Here is a 24,222-nt window from a genome sequence, read left to right as displayed (position 1 = left end):
AAATGGTCCCCGTCAGACAATACCACACTGAATCCAGAGGAATGGGAAGCTCTACGTGCTGTTCAATGCATGCTCATTCAAGAACAGTGGTTCAACGAGTCAGAAAGGTGCGTTCAGACCGTACGCAACTGGGTTTCAGGGCGCCGTGACTGGATTTGAAGTAAACTCAAACGCGTGGGTGCATACAAATAGATGTATGTTATACTGGGCAGCGCCGCTTTGTTGCTTTTACTCTCCAACTCCTGAAGAGACGACACAAAAAGGAGACAAAAGAACTGGAGTTCCCGGTCGGTTTTGAGGTCTCAGGACGAGCTGTCAGTCAAACTCATGAACCATCTGCACACGGTCGTGTAGGTTTATAGCATCTGTTCAAATACAAATACAAATGTATTGCTCGACAACATTGATATTTGGCAATTCTGCAAAACCCCAGATTAATGCCAATCTTCTTTGTTAGGCTGCATTGCCTTTGTTGGATTATAAATCATTAAAATGAGGAATTACGATCCCCAGATTAATATCTTTTCATTTTTCTTAAATTGTCAGGTAAACCAGTTGAACTATGCAATATTAAAAGATTGGATTGGAACTGCTGCCTTTGTTCATCTGTCTTTCCAGACAAGCGCTTGAGTTGGTAATAATCCTTGAACCTCCCTATCCTAAGGAGAACTCATTATTCCTTCAAACTAAATATTCTTCAGACACCAGCTGAGGATTTCTCGGGGCCAAAGGCTCCTCGAATGCCGAAAACATAGCAGGCAGCGGCGAAGCGCGGCCCGCCGTGCTTATTACATTTTTCTACGGCCAGGGGGCATGCGCGTGCATTTCAGGCAGGAAGACGTTGTTTGTAGCGCAGGAATCTGTTCTCTGATTGGCTCCTCTCAATTTTCCGCATACCTTTTTTTGCGTAGATATAGGACCTCACTACAGGCCGCACTTTGCCACTACGCTGGTGTGTTTTTAGTACACGGTTGTAACGAATGTCTTCTTTTTTTTTTTTTTTTTTAAAAACACGCATTCACAGCTTCTTACCAGTTTTTGAATTAAGATTTGAATGTCTGTCTTCAGCGACCTAAATCAACCTCCTTAAATAAATGTAACTCGTCATTGCATGCCTCCCACTCGCCGCGAGCAGAAGAACTAACTGTTTTTTGTCCGCAGTGAAAATTGAGTTTTTAAAAGGCCAACAAATACGGTTTGAAACAAAATATTATGTTCAATCAACAACAGTCCAACAATCTTATGCTGCTCTTTCTTTTATCTGCATCTGTGCAGGAATATAGAGTTTTAACCGGAGCGCCGCATTCATACAGGGACTCAGAATATGAATGTCAATGTCATGAATGACGCTTTGGGCTGTTTGGTTCAGCCCGAACAACAAAAAATAGCACTTTGTTTTGGGTCATGACAAAAACCACAATATGGGAGATAACGCCTTCCAAAAAGCATGCAAACGTGTTAAAACATGACAATAGTGTCCTCATTGGTGCGGGTCAAAGTCAAAAAACAAATTGGAGCCGAAGTCCTGGAATGTCTTTTTAGGGGGGAAAAACATTAGGGCTGTTGCCAGCCTCCCAAAAAGAGCTGGCTGGAGCCGTTTAGAGCAGAGCCCTGTACCCGGCATGCCTTTCCCCATCTTCCCCCCTTCTCTCCTCATGTTTCTGAGGTCAGTAAACAAGAAGTGTGTGTTTCCCTTTAAGGAGCCCCCACCGTGTGCACAACGGAGGGAGGAGCGGCAGGTCTGCGGAACAGCGGCTGAGGAGGGGAAAAAAAAAAAAAATCCACCAGGACGGTTTCAAGTCCCCCCAACAGAAACTGTGCCTGATTTGTGGCCAATGTTGGAGATGTAAAAAAAAAAAAAAAAAAAAAAAAAGAAGAGAAAGAGAGGGAGGGAGGGGAGAGCAGAGAGGAGGAGGAGGAGGAGGGGGAGGAGGAGGAGGAGAAGCTGGAGGGGGGAGGGGAGGGAGGGGAGGGAGGAGGAGGAGGAGGAGGGGGGAGGAAAAACACTAAAGGGGTAGCTATGGAGATGGAGCGTTTTCCTGGCTGCTTTCTTTGACAGGTGTTGAGTGGGGCAAAAGTCTTAAAACAGAATCCAGCATGTACGCCAAAGGTAAAGGAGCTGTCGTCCCTTCCGATAGCCAAGCGAGAGAAAAGTAAGTGAATTACGCGCTTATACGTGAGGACTTTACCTGCTTATCGGGGGGCGAGGGGGGCATTGGAGGGGAGTCCAACTTTCTAAACTAGGTAGTGCAATTTAAAAGCAGCGTACTGTACCCAAAGTGCGCTCCTGCGCGCGGGGTTTATCCTCCTGCGACCACCTCAGAGGGGCATCTCTTAAACTTTAACCGGTCCTGCATTTCTACCTCTTGTTTGCACTTTCGCGTTTTTTTTCTTCTCCTGTTGTTGTTGTGTTTGTGTGTGTGTGTGTTGTCGTTGGGTTTTGTGTGTGCACGGGATATTTACTTATATTTGTGCGTCCGTGCAACGCGCGCACACTCCGGGCAGCAACAATGTTATTTAATGTGACGATACAACACGCTTCTGCAGAGCATTGGACGGAAGAAGATGTAGCGCGTCTTTCTTTCCTTTCCTTCTTTCTTTCTGTGTGTCTCCCTCTCTCTCTCTCTCTCTCTCTGTGTGTGTGTGTGTTTTATTTCATTTCTTGTAAAACATGTCTCTGTCGGGGTGGATGTGCTGGTCCCTGCGCTCGCTCGTCCTCTCGTAAACTTTCAGAGGTATGGAAGCTGCCCGGGCGGCTGCGTTATATTCCGTGTTTTAGAAATAGAAACGGGCAGCTCGCTCGGGCTGTGTGTGCTCTGTGCTTCCGAGGCGTGACGCCGCCGGGGCGCAATCAAACCTGGCGATGAAGGGAAAAGTTTGGTGCCGTTCAGCAGCCAGACAGCGGTGCTAAACTTTTTTTTTTTTTTTTTTTTTTTTTAAAAAGCATCGGCTCACGCCAAAGGGAGAAAGAGAAGAGACATGCTGCCACGAGCACCGAGCTGTCCATGTTACAGACTTCTAGCACAAGTCCGCGGTTGTAGTATCGCACGTTATTATTCATGTGTGTGGAAATATTGCACACACAAAAAAAAAACAAAAAAAAATCTGTTTTTTTTCTTAGACTCCATCATGCTTTTTTTGTTAGCTTTTGTGTTAAATGTTCTTTCCCCTCCACCCTCACAAAAAAAAGCACATTTAATAGTGCACGGACTACTGGTTAAAAGATGGAAAAGCCAATGTAACTTTTTTAAATGTCCCTGTCTCTTGACTGAAAGTGCTCTGCTCTCTATTTCGACGCATGCCTCCAATACTCCTGCATGGGGCCATTCACAGATTTGGACCTTCTTTGCATCCCCTCGCTTTAGCTCGGTGTAGCCCTCTACCTCCGTTTGCTATTTTTAAGCACTAAACAGTCTGGGGTTAGAGGAGTGAGCAGGCATCCCCTGCTGAGATGCAATTGTAATCCAAAAAACACAGTCAGGTCCTGAGAGGCTGTGCAGATCCACAGCACCTCATCCATCTGTAATAGAAACAAAATTTCTTTAGAGACTCTCTTGTATTTTTTTTTGATGCATTGCCGTGTCACATTCAATTGATTAAGCTTCCTAGAGATGTGGCCTCGCTCGTGTGCTTAGTGTAAGCTTCCTCGAATACGACTTTGCACACTTCTGGTGCCACCAGCGTTTCATTTCACTCTGGATTCACATCCGATTATCGGAAAATTGAGCAGCTCCATGTGTGTTTGTGTCTGTGCGGAGCGAATCCTAAATGAAAACACTCCCATGTGGTTTGACGAACAGCAGGCAGAGTGACCTTTGAACTGATATGATGCTTTAATATTGCATATGAACCATCAGCAGACGTTGGGCCGCTTCTACACCTGTTTGTGTGCGGCGTTCGTTGCTTCCTTACTTTAGTTTTTTCACAACTCATTGAAATCAGTGGGTAATTTAAATGCGGGGAGTTTTTGTTAAATATAGACGGCTCTTAGTTGCTTGTTCAGAGAGTGTGGATTATGCTTCATGTGTTATTGAGAGTGAAATCAGTGCAGAGGCAGCATGTATTTCAAATGAAAGTGTAGGAGGAGGATTAATAATTTAACCTATAAGAAATCGTCTTTCGGGAGCTGGAAATGATGAATGCGTCTGTTTTTCGATGCTGCATGTGAATAACACAACTCTTGTTGTTTGTTTGCATTTTGTTCAGAGATCAGAAACCCCACAATAAATCTCTTTTTGTTCAAACCCATGTCTATATGTGGTTAAGCTTATGTGTGTGTGTGTGTGTGTTTGCCCGCCGCACGTCACAGGCCTATAGGTATTGTCCACACATAATGGATGACGCTTGCCCTCTCCCCTCACCTGTCTTGTCACCCTAACCTGCCCCGCAGGGCCAACACATGTTTCCTTGTAAATGTGGAGCTCACAACAGCTGCCTCAATGCACCACTGAATTAGCTCATATTCATATTTCCATATTCATATGGACCTTTACATATTCAGATACTTAAAAAAAAAGGGCGCCCCGGCTGGACTCACTCATAAGGGAGGACACAAGTATCACAGCTGCAGCTCTTGCTAAGAGGATTGATCATGAAGTCATACATTACACTAAATACACTATACATTGATAATATGTTGGCTGAAGTGTAAAGTGTGGTTGGAATACGTTTTGGTCAGATTGTATCTTCAAAATACACAAGAAAATAGTTTTCCTTTTGTTCTACAGGATGTTTTTGACCCAGTAATGTACGAATGTGTGCCTGTTGAAGGTTATTATCCTCCTTTTTCAGACTCACTAAAGTGCAGTTAGATTCTAAACGCTAAAGTTTTAGAAGGAAAAGTCGAGCGTGGAGAGAGCGGTAATGTGTGAGAGCAACCAGACAACACAAAGGTGTGTGCAGGACATGTGAGTCGCTACCAGGAAGAAGTTGCGTTGTGTGTTTCCCGCAATGCCATCATTCTCAAACCCGTCATCCACATTTCAAACATACTTTACTCCACCGTTTGGTTTTAGTTCCCAGTCTGGTGTCGTGAGGAGTGACGGACCAGCTGCTGAAGCTTCTCAGGGAAATCGTGGATTAACCTGAGGGTTTACGAACGGGCCAAAAGAAATATGTTCTCCATCATCATTGTTTCTTCACTTTCTCTTTCAACCCGAAGAAAAAAGAGTGGAGCTTGAAAAATTGAAGAAAAGTTCAAGCGGCCGCAATGAAGGTCTCTCCGTGTTTTGACCAGCTCTCGGTCTCACGATCGTCCTGTAATGAGGATTGGTGGATTTCACTGAGAAGTTGTCAGATTTGGTCCAGATGTGCAGTCTGAAACCTAAAAAAAAACAACCTCCATAAGTAGAATCAATGCGCCTCCATAGTTCTGCATGCACCTCCGTGTTTGTACTGAACACGTCAGCCATCAGCCACCTGAACAGTTCACAGGAGTTTTTAAGAAAAAGTTCCAATAGACAACCGCACAGTAATGTGCGTTTTTTCTTCTTCTTCTGTTTCTTTTCAAAGAAGCCGAGTGTGGAATCCAACCTGTTCAGAAATGCAACATAAAACGCTCACATGTACGTTTCACAATTAATGTGGATTCCTCCCCCGAGCCAAGGCCTCGCCATACAATCGCTGCCTGGTTTCACTGTCTTGAGTTCACAGCAGCGGGCCCGAGTGCGACTGAAGTGTTTTTATTTTCCACATCCTTGAGAAACTTGATTGTGATCAGACATTTTGTGAAGAGAAAACATTGATAATAATAATGATATTATTCATAAAAGCAGAGGACGACCTGGTGCCCTTGCGACCAAAGAAATTAATTACTCTCTACACTTTATTTTCCCTAGCGTTTTTATTTAATTTAATTTGAACAGGGGTACAGCAGCTTCACTATTGATGTCACCTTATTATTTAGTAACTGGATCCCCTTTGAAACATGCACTGATGAATCCAGCTTTCTAATTAAAGGTGCCATTCACAAAAACATTTAATAGCTGGATCAACCGTCTCGTCCTTTTAAAAAAGCGCGTCCTTAATTTTTTCAAAAAGAAATCTGCTCCCCGCGTTTGTTTTCCAATCTTCCGTGTTTGTTTACAGACAGTTTTGTGCGATTTCAAGTGTCGATGGGTTTTGTTTGGGAAAGGAACTTCAAGAACTTGAAGTTAATCAGTTTGTTTTGCACGCGGGGGGTTCTTTACATCCTCCGCTCCTCCTCTGGCTCCTCCCACGTATTTACATGCACTTTAATGGGCATCTTCAGGTCTGAATGCATGGTTTTGATTCTACACAGATGTCTCTGCCATCTGCATTTTACCCTTTTGAGAGAAGCATAAAGAGCTGCGCGCTGACATAGGCAGAAACATTGCACCCAAAGTAAAGAAACCCTTGATTTACCCTCGGCACCCTTTGGCTGACTGCTTTCATTCAGACGTGTCAACAGTCAATTAATGCTGCCTTTCGTCAGCGGCTTTGGGTGCATCCGCACAAATTTGTTAGTTTTCTCACTTGAAATAAAGGAGACAGTATAAATATTGAGGCTACGTGCCTGAAGTCGTTAATCAGTTTGGCGACAGAGCACACAGAAGAGAAGTGTGTGTGTGTGTGTGTGTGTGTGTTTGTGTGCGTGCGTCTCGTTTATTAGCAGACAAGAGAAAAGCTGCTGTCTCAATAGACAACAGGTACTTAAGAAAGACTTCATGTGTTCCTGAGGATGAACATAGGAAACAAATGATTTAATCGGATTATTGAGGGTAAAGTTCCATCATATTACCGTGCTCATTAACTGCTGTGGGAGGAGGTGATAACAAAACGATGTCAGCTATGTCAATATAATCTCTCATCCCGAGTCATTACGGACGCGTCTCCTCTGCCTCTTTCATTGAAAACTGAAAATGAGCAAGTTATCAGTCAGTTAACCTCGTGAGGTGAGGGGACACTCACAGGTGAGCGTGTCGATGGGTAACCGTCACGGAGCGGCGCTGCTGGTAGAAAGTGAGCGGACTAAATGTTTGTGTGTGTCAGTGTGGATTAACCCGTGGCTAAAGCCAGGCGTGTTTACACGCGTGCTGACACTGATTTGTTTTGACAAAGGAACTGCCATAACAAAGCCAAGCAAATATAAACTGTGTGTGCAGTGGGAATGAGCTTTAGTGAAACCGCTTCACAGCATTACAGGTGTCTCCAAACCGGCATCCGAGTGATACATCGCCGCAACCGCACCCGTTCGCCACCGCAGAGTCAGATCTGTACCGCTTTCATACGATGTTTATGAATATTTAATATTTAGGAAATAATATTTTGTGTTGTTGTTGGGTTTTTTTTACCCGGCTGCGCTTTGTGCCACATTCAGTGCCCCTCTGAATACATCAATTATGCATTCGCTACCCATGTTTATTCTTTTGTTGAAGATCGTATATGAAAGTATGCGCCGTAACGAGCCCCGCTGAACCCTCCTCCATCACTTCCTCTGTTCATACCTTGGCTCACCCTGCCCTGGCTGCTGAATTATTGAAACAAGGACATGAAAGTTAATTTGCTAACTGTCTGTGCTTTAGCTGGCTAAACTAAGCCGAGATGCCCTTGTCTCTGGAGGCGAGCGGAGGAGAGGGAGGGCTGGACGGGGCAGCCCGAGGGCTAAATGTCAGGTGTGTTTCCTGGGGACAAGGCAGTGGGAGAGATCTCCTTGATGTGTGGACGTCGAGCAAAGCACTAGTTACGCCGCACAAGGTTAGAGCCAGGAAGGAAAAGGAGATCGCAAAGAGTGCATTGGCTTCCCACCAGGTTGCCATATGGTGGAAAAACAGTTGGCGGCTTCTCGCTTTCTTTTAATGTAAAGTCACTCAGCCGCTTCACATCTTGAGCTTTTCATTTAGTCAGCAGTCAACGTGCAGGTTAAATGTTCCTCCTCCCACTCCCAGACAGATCTTCTCCTCGTCATTGTAACTTGAATCAACGTACGTCATCGGTAAATTTCACCTGCGGACGACTACAGCCGAGGAAGGAGGAGGAATGCGAGCTGTGGAGTGGGCCCCGTGGTCGGGGTTTGTCTCGCAAGCATCTCATCGCTTATTCCTGAGTGACATGTGTAACGAGTGCAGAGTTCACAGGGAAGGAATTCAGGTTTATAGTATTCACGGAGGAAAGAGACGAGGCCTTGACCTTCAGTTTCCCTCTGACACAGCTCTCCTGTACAGTACAACCACCCTCTCCCCCCCACCCACATGACTCCTTTATCTACCTGGCCTTCCTCGGGCTTTACTCCATCAGCTCGCACACAAAAAAAAGTCTCCTTACACTTACTGCTTCTGACAGAGTAACAAAAGGTGTCCCCTGCAGCCTGGTTTGAATGAGTGTTTTTAAATAATGCATTGCAGCCGGGGCAGGTGCCCATCACTGGTGCGTATAGAGCCCCTGAGATCACACCAGGGTCAATGCTCATGGGAATGTCTGTTCGATTCCTGCACAGCGCGAGCCGGGTATATAGGAGCCGATGCCTGCCGCTGGGTATTTCACACTACAAAGAGGACCTCGTTTTTATATTTTACACCAACCGACTTCTCACTTTACCCAGTACCTGCAGAAGTAACCCGTGAACTGCTCGGGCTCACGGGTTACTTCAGCGGGCGGACGACCAAGAAACACAAAGCTGACCATTCGAAAACCCTATTTTGGCTCTTTCATTGGCGAGCAAACCATACAAATTGCTTGTTATTTTTCCAAATCTGGACCCTAATAGGATCAAATGGAAGTATTGTTTGACTAGAGAAGTTTCGGGTACTATCCACACACACTCTTACAGTTTGTTTTACTCACTAAAACTCATCCAATTAGTGTCCTTGTGTTCAAGTACGGCGCCGCCTCCATACATTTAAAAGTTGCTGTCTGGGCGTATACTTCCCCGCAGATCTGCGTGTTTGGGCCGATAGAGCGAGCCGGTCGAGAGCATCGGAGTCCATGACTCCCGCTGGCCGAGCGGCATGACTTCCTTTTAGCCGAAACATTAATGCGACAACATAACTTAATGTCTCTTCCAGACTTTCTAAATGTAATTGGACCAAATGGATACAATTCTTATAAAGACAATAGTGGATAATAGTCAGTTTTGGGGGGTTGTGATGCTAGTTAATAGCCGCTACTTGTCCAAAAATGTTGTTTGCGTCCATTCCACGATGATCCCAGAAGTTGCAATACCTCATGTGGCCACTACACCGACATTGATTTACAGAGCAGCCCATCCCTGGAAGACAACTCTATATGTAAAAAAAAGTATTCAATAGTCTCTTTAAATCACACAAAAAGGTAACATCAATCAAAGATATGGCAGAAATGGATATCACTTTTTTTCAATTTAACATTCATACTTTCTTTTTGTGCTATCAAATGTCTTTCAACAGCATTTATTTTGAAAAGCTTGATGAACCTTTTTATCATAAGATGTAATTTACTGGATGTAAATGTGTATAAAACACATGCATTCACGTTTTCAGACAACACGTAATTAAGCGTGACCGGCTTGGTCCTCAACACAACGCTGATCAGTTTGACTCAACGACACCAGGAGATCAATATTAAACATTTACAACAAGCAGTTTGCTCCTTCTCGTGACTTCTCACGATCCCCTCTTCCTGCACACCGGACCTTTCACTAGTGACGCCTCTTTAAAGAAACACTGAATCCTCTTCTCTTTTTTTGTGTGTAGTGTGTTTACACTGCGTATCTGAAATGGGTGTTGATACAGTTGTATCTGATGTAAGAATGAGAAATGGAAGCGGCGATAGCGTCTAGTTGGAACTGGTTTGGACCAGCTGGAGCGGGATATTTTTCTTTTAGCGGAGGGTTTTCGGGACATTGGTGGGAAATTAACTTTGAGGAGATAATGAATCAGGTTGATCAACTTAAACGTCAATACCGCTGTGTGTCCGGCCTTGATGCATGTGACTCACACACTTAAAACAGATTGCAGGCTGGGATGTCTGTCCAGGCTGGTGTGACTGGACGTGGCGTGGGCAACAAACTGAAGATCTGAGATGATCCTGACAGTTTTGTTGCAGATGCAGAAGAATATGAGGACACCATTGTCATTATTAAGTTGTTCTTCACTTGAGTTGGACCCTCCTTGTCTCACAGGGATGAGAGTTAACAAGGCAAAGACAGTGACAAGCAACGAGGATGAGTCAGCTGTTGAGAGAAAGAGAGAGCCGTGATCTGGTCCCTCCCCAAAAAAAATCACACGCTGTGCAATGTAGCTGGTTTCACAGCAACTTTCTGCCCTTTTTGCTTCTTCAGTTAAAACATGGCTTTGTTCAAGATTTGGGAAATACACTTATTTGCGCCCTGGTCTAGCGTTAGATAAGAAAATCGATGTCCGTGCGTAACATATTCAGCTGTAAAGAGGACGCCGTTAGCTTAGCTTAGCATAAAGTTTCCAAACGGCTTCCCCGGCTCTTAACGAAATGCACCGACCGGCACCTCCGAAGCTCGCGAATTACGACGCGTGTCTAAGACATTTTAAAAACAGACTCGTTGTGCTTTTACGAGTGGTTTTGAGTTGGAGCATTTCTTAGCCGGGAGCAGTGACTTCATGGAGTCTGCTCATCTTGTTGCCAGGCAACCAGACTTTTTTACTTGCTATGTGAAAACATTACATTTACTCCTTTTGGATCAACAAATCGCACAGGAAGTGTCAAAACTGGCGCAACTTGTCAAATAATAGTCAATTGAAAAGACATTAGTCTTATTAGTTATGAATAAATAAAAAAAAATCGGTGTTAAAGCGGCCAATTGATAGAGGTCCTTTGTTGTTTTAACACTAAAAGAGTCAACGCTACCTGTAACAGTGACGTCTGCGTTTTAGCACATGACCAAGCGCGACTACGTGGACAATACGATTGATTGCCATCTCGACCATTTTCACGAATTTGCCAAAAGTGACAATCGAGGGTGAAAAGCGTCCCGCGTTCCACACTCGACGTTTTGACCGCGACCAGCACACCATCCGGGTACTCGACGTGAAGTGCACTGCATTTTGCTATACGTATACTTATGCACTCAGAGTGGCAAGTTTAAGTACGGAAGAACGCAAATTGAGATGGAGCGTTTGACTTTACTCTTGTCGGTACGTGAGATTAAACTCCCAATTAAAAGCTCATATTGCTTTACTGTTTGTCTGCCGGTTATAATAAGCCAATAATATTTTAATGACTATGTTCAGTGAGTTTAAGTTATATATATATATATATGATGCATTAATAGGCATCAACATGTGTGTGTGACACCTAAAAATAGCAGGAATCCATCAAGCAGCTGGGTGACATCTGAGAATCCGACTTCAGCCACGTGTGAGGATATTTTTCGTGTCCTGTGTCCGTGTTTCCCTCGGTGTCTCCACTGTCTTGTTTTCAGCTTGTGTGCCTCAACAGCAGAGTTACTAAAACCACAGGGATATGGCCGAGTGCCACCGAGGCTCTTTAGCCCAGAGCTGCAGAGCTTTACATCACACATTTACAACCCCTCCACAGTGTATAAGATGCTCATACTGTGAAATCTTGTTTATCCGAGCGCCATCTAAAATGACACACGGGTGGTTTCCTGCCAGTGGTGCACGTGTACGTGTTGGACTCGCGTTCACGGGCTACTTGGAACGAAACAAATGTGGCACATTTTAAGGATGAGCATGACCTTGTTTTTTGTTTTGTTTTTTTTATTGACTTTGAAACAATCTTTCAAAATGAGTGCCGTTTTTCGAGAGTGTACTGAGGAGGTCTGAGGAGTGTAAACGATGCGATACCTCGACACTGACACCTTTCTTCTCTCTCTTTCTCTGTTTTCCAGGTTAGCTTTATATGTGTACGAGTATTTGCTTCATGTCGGCGCACAGAAATCAGCACAGACCTTCCTGTCAGAGGTAAGACCTTCGTTCAGTTTGACTTCCTGTTTCTAAGGCGTGCGTGTGGTTCCCCTTCTATTGTATGACCAGGAATGGAATTCACATTATAAGTTGCTCCGGGTTCATGCAGCTGTTGAGCAATCTTACTGAAAGCCGGTCTCTGGGCACTAAAAAACTAAGACAATATTAATACATCATGAGCCAAGTCTTGGCAACACATTTGTCATTTATTTTATTTACAGCTGCTGAGCAACAGCAATGCTCTTTTGAGTGTTTATTCATTTTGGAGAACGTAAACATGGACAACTATAATTACCCGCCCTTCGTTATTAGCTCCAATTTGTAATCATAAATATTGTATAGTTAGAGCATTTTGACATATTGTGAGCATGCGTTTATGCTAAGTTAAATCAAGTTCACCTTTTTAATATTTGAACCTAACATGACCACGTTTCCCAGGTCTGCTGTACCTATTAGTCTCATTTTAGGCCCCAGAACTGTCGACGAGGTAATGCCTCTAATGTGTTGCATCCTCTTCCTTAATGGACATCCTTCCTGCTAATGGTCCCGCGTCCAGGCCGTCTCCTGAACTACACCTCTCCGGCCCCACTGGCTTTATTCAGCGCCACTTAATACACTTCCCAACACTGAGACGGCTTTAATGGCAAACAAAGGCAGGTCCATATCATTCAACTTTAATACTGACAGTGTTTATCTGTCGCTTCATCAGGCGAGCTCAGTGCAGAGTCGCGTAGAGATGCTGATGCATCTGCACAAACCCACGCTGCACACCCAGATGTGAAGGTCTAGTGAGCAACGCTGATCATCTGGAAGAGTGCTAGCGACAGGCTCTGGTGATTAAGAGAGCAGATTTTTAAGTTGAAATTAGTTTCTCTCCCGGTTTCTTGTTAACGTTCACGTTATATCGAGAATTAAAGGAATAGCTTGACATTTCAGGAAATGTGCTCACTTTCTTTTTTTTTTAACTTAGAGTTTCATCGTGAGCTCTATAACACTCTCATGTCTAAATGGTAAATATAAAGCTAAGGCTAGCCGACTTCAGCGTACCTTAGCTTATATTTTACTGCTTTACTAACACTGAAATGTAAAAACAGGAAGTTACTGTGCTCGACCATCTGGGACTGTCGAGCACAGTAACTTCCTGGAGTGTTGTTTTCACCGTTTTCAGCCGGTTGCTGACCCTTTTTACAGTCCGTATGCTAAGCTGAGCTGCTAACTGTAGCTTCATGTTTACAGTACAGACATGAAAGTGGTATACATTTGCTACATCTGTCTAGAAAGTGAATAAGAGTGTCAAACTATTTATTTAATCGGCTGCGCCTTTAGACTTGAGGTTTGTCAGGGTTGCTTCTGACTGCTTTCCACCACAACCATTTATTTTATGTCTTACTTGGCCTGAACAACAAAACAAGCTGTAAAAGAACTGTCACTATCAATATGATCATTCATATTCTTTAAATAAATAAAGAATATGTCTTCCAGTTGAGTTGAAAAGGTTTCTGCAAAAAAAAAAAGAAGAGAATTCACCTAAAATAGAGCCCATCCCAAAATCACTCTTGCCGGCACGTGGATGCATCAATCAGACACAAATTGGTTGCCTTAGCTTATGGTGGGCAGGCAGGCTGGCGGCAGGGCGGGGCAGTGCTGCTGGAGGCCATCCCGGCTGCCAACAACCACGGGCGGACGTCTTAAATATGAAGCAGCGATGGGGGAAAGCAGCACAGGGAGATCAAGTGGCGGGTCTGCAGAGAGCCTCGCTCATTTCAGAGCCCTCGTGGGTGAATCTTCTCTCCCGGAGATTGAGTGTTATTGGTAAGCTGCTGGAAAAAGGGGTGAAGTTCTGGGTGGCAAGCAACCGGAGGCACACATAAACACACTCACACACACACACACACACGCACATAGACCCAAACACACATTTAAACGCCCTCAAACTAGAATTCAAGCAACATACACAGACGGGGATTAGAACAACATACACACAAATGCACGCAAACAATCCGTGTCCACGAGGCATGCATGCAAAGACTGCTAAGTCAATTTGACGCCAGTTGTCTCCAAATGTTGCGCCCGCAACCGTACATTGCTTAATGATTTTGTTTATTTCAGCCGCAGCGTCGTTTGTGTTCTGCTGTCTTCTGTGGTCAGAGTCAGACATTTGAATTAGACTAACGCTAATGGGTAGATATCCAAACAAACACAGCAGCCTGACCTTTCACCTTTTCCCCTTCACGCGGCAATAAAATGTGCTTTCATGAGTATTTGAAGAAAGGTTGCAAACAGACATGATTTGTCGTACTCGTCTGCGTGTTGGGTTACCTCGTTGGCACTCAGTCAACGTTCTCCAGATCTTTCTTAAAGCACACAAAACCTGATCACCCACTCCTGGCTTTGATTTGTATTTTTCCTGTAATCCTCTCTTTTCGTTGATCATCTGCCGTTTTTTTCTTCTGTTCCTGTCTATTAACTTCCTGTTAAATCTCCTCGCTGTTTATTCTCCTGCTTGTTTCTCCACGCTACGGTGGCTGGGAGCGCTCAATGCACTGCAACTAAAGAAAGCACATGGAAATGGAATAAAAATCTTCACTTTTTCTTGACTACACATAAAATAAATTGCTGCAAATAAACACAACACGGCACATTTAGGGAGATACACATGCATAAGAGCAGAAATGAACCGTGAATATCGACACGCTGCGAATCAAACACAACACAATGGAAAAGTGTGAAAGCAAATTCTCGACTTTGGTCTGGAAAAAGCAAGTAAGAGGACAATTGCTTACTGATTATCGGTTAACCTGACGTTTAATCTTGATAAATCCAAAAAAAATACCACAAGAAAGTATAAATATACATTATCTCCCATATAACCCCAAGACGATGCATTCAAATAGTTTGTTTTATTTAATTTGTGTTAGTCTGAAATACAAAGAGATACTGTTTACTAAAATAATGACAAAGAAAAGCATAAAATCCCAGCATTTTAGAAGCAGAAACATTTGATTTTTTTACTTGAAAAATAACTAAAAATGACAAATCAACTATTAACATAATAATCTGTGAATAGACTAATAGATTCATTGAAATAAACATTGTTTTATTGTCACATAAAACAGGTTTGTTAAACAGGATGTCACGTAAAGCATCGTTCTGTACGGTTTGCAGCGTGTCTCTGTTCCACGTCTGTATTTCCAGTGTTTCTTTATGCTGCATACGTGTCGTCAAATTGAGGAATGTGTTTCTCCTGCGTTTCTGTGTTTTTTGTTGCTTAATCCAGTGTATGTGTTGTTGAAGGCGTAATGATGTTTTCTTTGCACTGCATAGAGATCTCTCAACTTCAACACCTATGTACCTCCCGGTCTCTTTTACACACACACACACAGACACACACACGCACGTGCACACAAAGAAAAACACAGACATGTTTCAATAGATAAGGGACTTCTATCCTCGCAGGTAAACTGAAGGCCTACACACACACACACACACACACACACCTGCTCATCTAATGAGAGCGCTATCACCTGGACTCTCCTACCTCAATTAGCCTCTGTTCCTCTTCAGTGAGGCACACACACACACACACACTCATATTTATAGTATACACACAATAGACTTCTGTCCCCGAGAGGACTTTGCCACTCTATGTGCTCTCCTGCACAGTGCAGCACTCAGCTCTTTAGCAGCATTAAATCAACAAGCCCAACCCACCTACGGCACATCACATCACTATAAACTGCACTGGGGAAATCTATAGAATAGACACTTTAATAGAAATCTGAAGCTGGAATCTAATGTACAAAAAAACAAAGACAAATCTTGCTGCTGTCATGCTGCCCTCACAGACTCGGGTGAATCATGTATGTATGACTATGTGAGTGTGTGTGTGTGTGTGTGTGTGGAGTCAGGTCAGTAGGACTGTGTGTGTGAAGCAGGCAGCAGGGTCTGCTATCTCTCAATGGATCTTATCGCGGTGTCCAGATACAGGCAGGAGCTCTGCTGGTTTGTGAGGGCAGTGGAGAGGGCCGCTGCTTCAAAACAGCCTCAGTTCCTTATCCGCCAACTCAGCGCTGCACTGCACTTCGCTGCCGTCGGCCTATTCCTCTGTCCGACTATCGCTGTCGGTCTAAAGTCGGGAGGACAGTTGAGCCAAACGATTTCGATATGCATAAAACATGCTGGCATGTCAAATGTCTCATTTCCCTCCTCTGTCTCCTCTCCTCCGTCCTCTGTTCCACTCCTCTCTTCCTCTCAGATCCGATGGGAGAAGAACATCACACTCGGGGAACCGCCAGGATTTTTACACTCATGGTGGTGGTATGTACATGCTCATCTTCTTGCTCTTTCTCTCCCTTGACCACACACACACACACACACACACACACACACACACACACACACACACACGTTACTTTAACAGCTTACAATTATACTTGATGGTCTAAAATAATGTGCAATGGTGGAGAGGGACAGTAATTTGCAGGGAATGCTAAGTAGATTATCTCACACATGTTCAAGTGCTGTTATTCTGGCATCCCTCTGATTGACAAGTGAGGTGACTTGCCTTCCTTTTAAGCAGAACTGATTTTTTTGGTTTAGTTTTTTAAACCTCCCATCAAAGTGTACACTGTTCAATCAAAGTGAGAATCAGAGACAGATCTTCTGTCACACTAGTTCTGACAAAATCAAGGCTCCATGTCTTATTATGTTGATATTGTTTCAATTGCAGGCCGTATAAGCGTGTCGTTGGCACCATTAAAGGCATAATACAGCTTGTTTTTCAATGTACTATCACTGTATTACTTTTGAATTACTGGATTACTTCTGATAAAGACTTAAAAACAGAATTATGCCCAGGCAAGTTTTTTGTGTCCGTTTGTTTGCGAATGCCATCGGGGGTAGTGACACCCTTCAAAAGCTCCAGTCAGTCACATTGAATCAACAAATATATCCAACACGTCTGTGTGGTCTAAATTCCTCGAGATGGGAGTGCCATCTTTGACGTATGTAGCTTCCTGTTGTTTTTAGAGCACCACCTCTCTCTTTCCCCTCACGTATAGCATCTTTGCTTCAAGTCTGTCCCGCCACGCCTCCTCTCAGTCTGAAAACATCTACTCCATCGTCAAGTTTCTGAGACTTTTAAACCGTATGCTCCATTAAACGAACGAGGCTCTGACGTTGGTTTTTCCACGTTTTCCTTCTGTATCTTTAAACAAATCTGTTTTCTCTCCGGCCGGGTCAGTGGGCTTACGGCCTGACACGTACACCGTGCGTGTCTGAATTAGAAGGAACGGGAACACCCAAATGTCGGATTCCCCCTCTTTCCTGTCGTCAGGCCAAGAGCGAGAAAACCCAACTTCAAGGCAAAGAGGCGAGCGAGCGGACGGGGCAGTGACGAGGAAGGAAAAGATGCAGACAAAGAATCAAGCATGCAGACAGGCATGGAGGTTGAGAGGCTGAATCCTAAGCAAGGCAGCACAAGGGGCAAAGAGAGCCAGGATAAGAGGTTTGACAGGGCCCGCTTTGTTTGTCATTCAAGCTACCCTGCTCATCCCCAAAGCCCCCCGGCCGGCCCTGTGTAATAAACCCGGACATGCGGCTTCATTCATTCATCCTCTCTGGCCCCAGTGTGTGTTGTAATTGTGCAGCCTGTTGACACGGTTCATAATGGTCCTTAAAGAGCCTGGCTTCTCTCAACCTGACAGCTCTCGATTGGACAGCTACCAGTAATGCTGACAGGATGACATACACAAATATACAGCGCAGCGTAGGTTTGCTCTCGCCTCCGCCTGAACCAATAAGAGGGCTCAGGGAGACTGGCTCAATGTGTGTGTGTGTGTGTGTGTGTCAGCGCGAGAGAGGGAGAGAGAGAGAGAGAGGGAAGCCGAGTGTTCTGACTGCATTGAAATATTTTAGCAGAGTGTGGGAGATGACCTCGTGTGTGCGTGGAGCAGTTGGAGTGGAGGCTGATGATTAGCCAGGCTGAGCGGGGCAGGACTCCGGTGTAGTATGACCTCGCTGAGGGGCGTCTGTCTGGGCCACACAGCACGTGGACGTGGAGACTCACTGGGGGTGGGGTCCGGGGGTCGGCCGCCGGTGGGGTTGGATGGGCGGAGACCCCCCCACCCCCCCACCCACACACCCCTTCCCAACCTCCAGCCTCCCCCCCCCCCCCCCCCAAAACAAAAGCTCCAGATGGTAGGAAAGCCACCAACCTCCCTCATCCCTCACCCTTCGCTCCCCCTCCCTCAACCTTTGTCTGGAGGCCTGTCCCTTTGTTTGCGGAAGAGAGACCCCCGAACGGATTAACTCTTTGCATTCCAGCCTCTTTTGTGTTAAACAGCCAAATCTAAGACCCCGACCCCGCCGCCACCCCTAGCCCCGCCCCCTCCGTCCCTTCCTCAGCACCTCACTGGGGTTTTCTTCCCTCCTGTCTCTGCTCCTGTGGCTGTTTCCTGTAGGATGGCGTTGGCTGTAAGGATGGGATGGGGGGAGGAGGGGGAGGGGGATGTTGGGGGAGGAAGAGAGAGCCCGGCGGTGGGGGTCACTCATCCACATCTGTTGTTATGGGTGGAAGGATAAAGAAAAGGCTCAGCGAGGGCTGCAGGTGTTGATTGTGTCATTAGCTCCCTCTCTATTGGCTGCTGCTAGTTGTCTCCTCCTTATCCCCAAATCGATTGCTTTAACCAGTTTTCACTGGATGGCCACTGAATCCCCCCCCCTCCCCTCCCCTCTACACACACACACACACCCCTCACCCCAAGACACAAAACATACACACACATGAAAACCTCAGCACAACAACAGTATGTCGAGGGATCCTCTGTGAGATCGCCTCTAGCTGAAATTCTTTTCCGTTTGTGAGGGGCAGAGAAAACAGTGCGAGTGCAGCCGTCCTCTGCCCCTAAATGTCTAGACGGCTCTTGGTACGCACAGGTTTTAGAGAGGCTTCTCCACCTCTTTCTCCTCCAACACTCTCTCCTTTGCTTGATTCATCCATCTTTCAGATCGTAAATCGGAGCAGCTGTTAGAAATACCAACTCCAGCCCCCTCGTCGAGTTTCGACGTAGGAGACGGGGCCATCGCCGAGCTGTTACATCTAAATCAAATCCGATAGGGAACAGGAATACAGTCAATTCAGCTAATTCAAAAGGAGCAGTGCACTGTGTTCACTGTATCGGGTTTCACTTGTTAACAAACTGCTATGATAATGCAACAAAACAAAAGACTAATTAAAGGAGGTGTGCCTCCAAGGCCACCAATGGTAGTAATCATCTTGGAATAATGCAGCGACAGTGTGAAGTCGGAGGAAAAGGGAGGTTTTCCTGTCCCTCCCATTCCTCCGACATTGTAGAATATTCAAATCCATTTCTAGCGGAACGGAAAATCTGACCTGTGTGTCCTTTGGATATCCAGGGAAAAAAATCTCAACTCTTTCGGAAAACTCCTTTAAAAGACGTTCAATTCAGAAGAATTAAGGTTTAGTTTCGTCACCTTTTTAAAAAAAAAAAAAAAAAGCAGAATTTCAGACCAAATTCAATTTGGTTGTTGAAATCAGCGGATTCACTTCCACAAAGTAAATCCAGAACAGAAGACGCTATCGTGAAGTCTCATGTCATTTTCTATGACCTCTGCTCCACAAAAAGAGATGCAGCCTGCAGACGTGTAGATGTAACAGGCTTACCGCTAACAGACAAAGAGCGTTAGCATTCGCCACATCACCGAGCTCCCAGCAACACCTATGATTTTGCAACAGCGCGTGGATTAATTTTGCGATGCCACTTCACTTCCGTGTGAACGGCCACTTAGTCTTCGGCTGAGCCGGAAGGTCTCTGAAGTCTCCGCCGTGCACCTCAATGCAGGAGTTTCCTCCACCTGCGCGTGTGAACATCTCGGCAAACACACGCACAACTTCATTTTATCCTCGGCTCCTCTTAAGCCGTCACTGTGTTTCTATTTATTAGTCCAAAGGGAGCGTTGCTGATTTACATGGCACGGTGGTGTTGCTGCTCCCAGAGCGATGGCGGATGTCAAGGTAATAAAGACAACTGGAGGGTTTGCGTCTCCCCGCCTCCGCTCTCTGATTGCCGCATTTCCCCCCCCCTTAAGAGGAGGCTCTTCTGATAAGAAGCAGCGTGGCCGGCTCTCTGAAACTTTTCTTTGGACTCCTTATCTCCAGCTGTTTCCATCTCGGTCTTGATGTATATTTCCGTCTCTCCTGACTCACTGGTTGAAGACGCACGGAGGATTTATGTGGACCTGCAACCAGCAGCCCTATGTGTCCCTATGTGTCTTTGTTTACACTCCTTATTATAATGGAAAAGCGCATTGTAACCACTGGCTTTGTCAGGCCACAGTTAATTGCAAACAATTATCATGATGGCATTTAATTTTAGTAATTGTCTTCTTCTGGACGGCTGGTCGCTAATCCCTTCCTCCTCTGTTCTGGATACAATGTGTGTGTGTGTGTGTGTGTGTGTGTGTGTGTGTGTGTGTGCGTGTGCGTGTGTGTGTGTGTGTGCCAGCTCCTATGTTTTTTTTAGCCTCATTTCTCATTTGAATGAATGAAAAACAAGGAGTTTGCATGACTCCGACCTGCAATTTAAATCTCCTCCTGGGACTTCAAAGTAGGAGCGGTTTAAGTTTCCTCCTATACAGAGTTGTGTGTCTCAAATACCATCGGTTGCTACCCATAATACCATAAAGAGCTTCCCATGATGAGATGATTAGATTGAAATGATTAGATAATTGGATAGAACATTTACTATTACAAGGGTGTGCAGAGTACAAGATTTCCCTCAGATTGCTGTTGCTAATTAACTGCACATTTTGACTTCCCAGATCATTTCTGAAGATTATTGTCTCCGAAAAGAAAGAGACAACAACTATGACGAGAGCTTTTTCCTTGGAAATGTGGGTGGGATTGTCAAATCCGAGCTAGCAACCGTCCCATCCAGACTTTGCCTGGATTCAGTCCCAGTGGTCCATCAGATGGTGTCATAGATGAAATGGATTTCCTTACCCCTCCCCCTGATTAGTACACGAGAGTAATTCTGCCTGCTGATCCAACACCTTTTCGCACCTAATGGCTCGGTTGTAACTCTACAGAGCCCCGCGTCAATCGCCTAAAATGATAGGGAGTAATGAAAGTCTTGCTTTCTGCGCTCAGTCTCGTCCGCCAGCGATCCTGTTTCAGATTACGCAGCGCAGCCGAGAGAATGAGATTCCCACCGCGTGGCTCAGACAGAAGCAGGTCAGCTTGCTCAAACCGCAATATATTTCAGACTTCACAGGCCGCGAGATGTTGGATCACCTTTCCACCCTCCCCCGGTCCTCCCCTCCTCCCTCTTCCCCCCTCCGCACCTGTACCTGGTTGTATCTTTTTGCGGGCAACAAACTGTAACCTGCGTTTCGTTTCATTTCCCTGAGAGCTGATTGGATTTGCGATGGCCGAGCCCCCCCCCCCTCACCTCCTCCTCCTTCCCGTCCGCCCCCTCGCTGCTGACGGAGCAGCAATCTCTTTAACACCAACCGATAGATATGATAATGTACACCGGCTTTATTGTCAGGGGACAGAAGGGCAGCGCGACACGCGCACCATATGTGTTCGCCGGCGTTTTTTGTTTTTTTTGAACAGTCCCTCTCTGTTCCTTCAGCGCCCTCCTTGTCCAGAGGGGACCTCGGTGTTCACTGAACGCCTCGGGGCACCAACTCTGTCTTTTAATCTTTAAATACTTCACCAACACATTTCTATTGTAGTTCACACGCTTTGAGAGGTTGCTGTCGTGTGCCGACGAGGTTTCAAATACCTTTTTTTTTTATTTTTGATTTTTCGGGACACCTATTGTTTTTACTCTTGTTTTTCTCGCCGTCTTGAAATAACACAAATGACTCAAACTCACTCAAATAACTCCAAAGAACACGCGTGAGAGTGCAGATCAGCGATCAGGGATGTTTTATAATAACCATATTTAGGAGACGATAAGCACTGAGCCATGAAAATCAAACTACTTGTTCAGTGAAAAATGACCAATATGTGACAGGATGCTCGTGAGTGATTCTCTGACACTTACGGGCAATCAGCTCATATTTTCTGCTCCATTTCTCAGTCCGTCAAATCAAGTGTCACGGCCGTCCCCGACATCGGCACAAAGAACGCACGTAACGGTTTATTTGCACCTTTTTTTAAATGACAGCAAGAATGGCTTCAGCGGTTTTGTTATATATGTCGACGCTGTCCATTAAATCAATATCTTGAAGAAGTAGAAGTCCTTAATGTGGATCGGCTTAGCAGGTACTTCATTTCAGTGCAGTAATTAAGGGCCCATTTGGAGTGGGACCTGGTGGCCCCTGCTGCCCCGAAGGAGCGGGATTGGTCTAATTAACTAATATGAGAACGGCTGATTGGGCAGTAAGTAACGTAATCACAGCTCATTGGTCAATAACTTGCAGGTCGCCAGGGCAGATTGAGAGGAACGTTTGGTGACCCGTCCTTCCCGGATAAAAGCTCTCTGGAGGACTGGAGGTGTGTGTGTGGAGGCCAGCGAGAGTCGGACTGTACAGGGGCCCTGTTTTTAAAGGGCTTCTTAATAGGGCTTGTTATCCAATACTGGGTCTAGAGCTTTTAGATTAAAACACTGTAAAGTAGAGCTGAAAGGCCTCGTCTGTTATTGAAAAGGGAATTAAGAGCAATTCATTGAAATAATCTTTAAAGAAAAAAAGGACGTTGTTGTGGTGGCAAAAGTGAATGGATACTGGTTCTCAATGTTCTCTGTGATAGTAAACAAAATATTGTTGGGTCTACGACAAAGCAAGCAATATATATATCTGTGTGAACTTGGGCATTGGAAAATTATCATGGGACCCCTTTCACCCAACAATGAAACAAAAAAAACAAGATTCATCACCAATTGTGAGTTGTACCTGTGTGACTTTTTGTTCTGTATGATGTATGCATAATGTCCAAAATGTCCAAAAAGTGTTATGATAATTGTTTTGTTTGCATTATTGTCCGATATACTGTATGGACATGACCTCTTTGATCACTTTTGTTGAGCTTGAAAAAACACAAGAGTCCATTTATACATTGTTTTGGTTGTGTTTTATTTATCTATATTTCAATTATTTTTCACACTCCAATTTCCAAATATTCTTAACAATTAAATGTGTTCTTGCATCATTATGCTAGTATATTATCACTCTATTGGTGTATTTTTACGATCTTAAAAGGACAAATATATTGTTTCTTGTTATTATTTTTGGGACAATGTGTTATCAAACAATAGTTTTTATTGTGACAGGCATAGACAGTTAAAACCAATTACTTACAGTACCTGTTTACATGCTCTTTAATCAGATTTTATTTGGTAAGCAAAAATGATTCCCGGACACACACTCATAGTAAATCCAACTTGTGCTCCGACTGTCTTCCAATCTATTTTATTTCTGCAAAGTTCTTGTTTTTCTGCTTATGACAAGGTAGTATTTAATGCTGCTGCCACACTTGGACTCGTGCTTTAATAAATAAAACTAACAAACGATACTGACACGAGTTTCCCAGTGTGCGGTGAGTCACTTTACCTCCATCGACTCCCAAAAAGACCCTCTTGTGAATGCCGTTTCAGAGATGATTGTCTTGCTTTGTTCAAGAAACTGAAAAATGTATTTGTATTACGTCGAAAAAAAAACGGTATAAAAGATCATATTTGAGTATTATCCCTGCGTCCTTTTCATGTATATTATACCTCCATCAGTGCACTTTAACTATTTCGCCTCACCACACTAACTGGTCCTCATTTCAACCATCTCCCCATCACAAACACACAAAACGGGGACACAACGTGTCTCTGGATCCACCGTGTCTAACTCGCTCTCTTGTCCTGTGTGCACAGTGTATTCTGGGATCTGTACTGCGCTGCCCCGGACCGGAGGGAGACATGTGAACATTCCAGCGAGGCCAAGGCTTTCCATGACTATGTGAGTGAACTTAACCAACCCTCCAGTTGTGTACGAGCAGTGGCACAAAATTGCCGCCTGCACGCACGCACGCGCACGCACACATGGACACACGAGCACACGCAGGGTGTGCGTCGGAGAGATGGGACTGCTCCGCCTGCGATAGCGCTGCCGGTTCTTGTTTTGACACGTCTGCTCGGCCCGCTGCAGCCCTGTGTTCGGCACGGGACAGCCTCCGAGCCAGACGTCTGACGTAGCGTGCTTTTAAAAAATGCAACGCCCATGAACACCGCTTCTATATTTCATGGGAAAGCCCTTAGACTTCCCGTCTTGGAATTTAAAAAAAAAAAAAAAAAGAGTCTAATCCAGA

The 24,222-nt window shown here is 44.8% G+C and overlaps 1 protein-coding gene across 2 annotated transcripts in view; it reads left to right on the top strand.

Moving 5' to 3' along the window:
• The first annotated feature begins 1,993 nt into the window (after positions 1-1,993).
• Positions 1,994-24,222, top strand: part of ssbp4 (single stranded DNA binding protein 4) — an 88,526-nt gene continuing 66,297 nt past the window's right edge. For both annotated transcript variants that reach the window (XM_068591198.1, XM_068591196.1), the window contains exons 1-4: positions 1,994-2,153; positions 11,822-11,894; positions 16,153-16,214; positions 23,789-23,873. In XM_068591198.1, the coding sequence (XP_068447299.1) occupies positions 2,098-2,153; positions 11,822-11,894; positions 16,153-16,214; positions 23,789-23,873 (276 nt within the window). In that variant the 5' untranslated portion in view covers positions 1,994-2,097. The remainder of the gene's footprint in view (positions 2,154-11,821; positions 11,895-16,152; positions 16,215-23,788; positions 23,874-24,222) is intronic.

Source organism: Clinocottus analis, unplaced genomic scaffold, assembly GCF_023055335.1.
Source record: "Clinocottus analis isolate CAN_PGR_092001 unplaced genomic scaffold, fCliAna1.0.p SCAF_25, whole genome shotgun sequence".
NCBI lineage: Eukaryota > Metazoa > Chordata > Actinopteri > Perciformes > Cottidae > Clinocottus > Clinocottus analis.
Note: the sequence above shows the minus strand (reverse complement) of the source record. Positions and strands in the feature narration are given on the sequence as shown.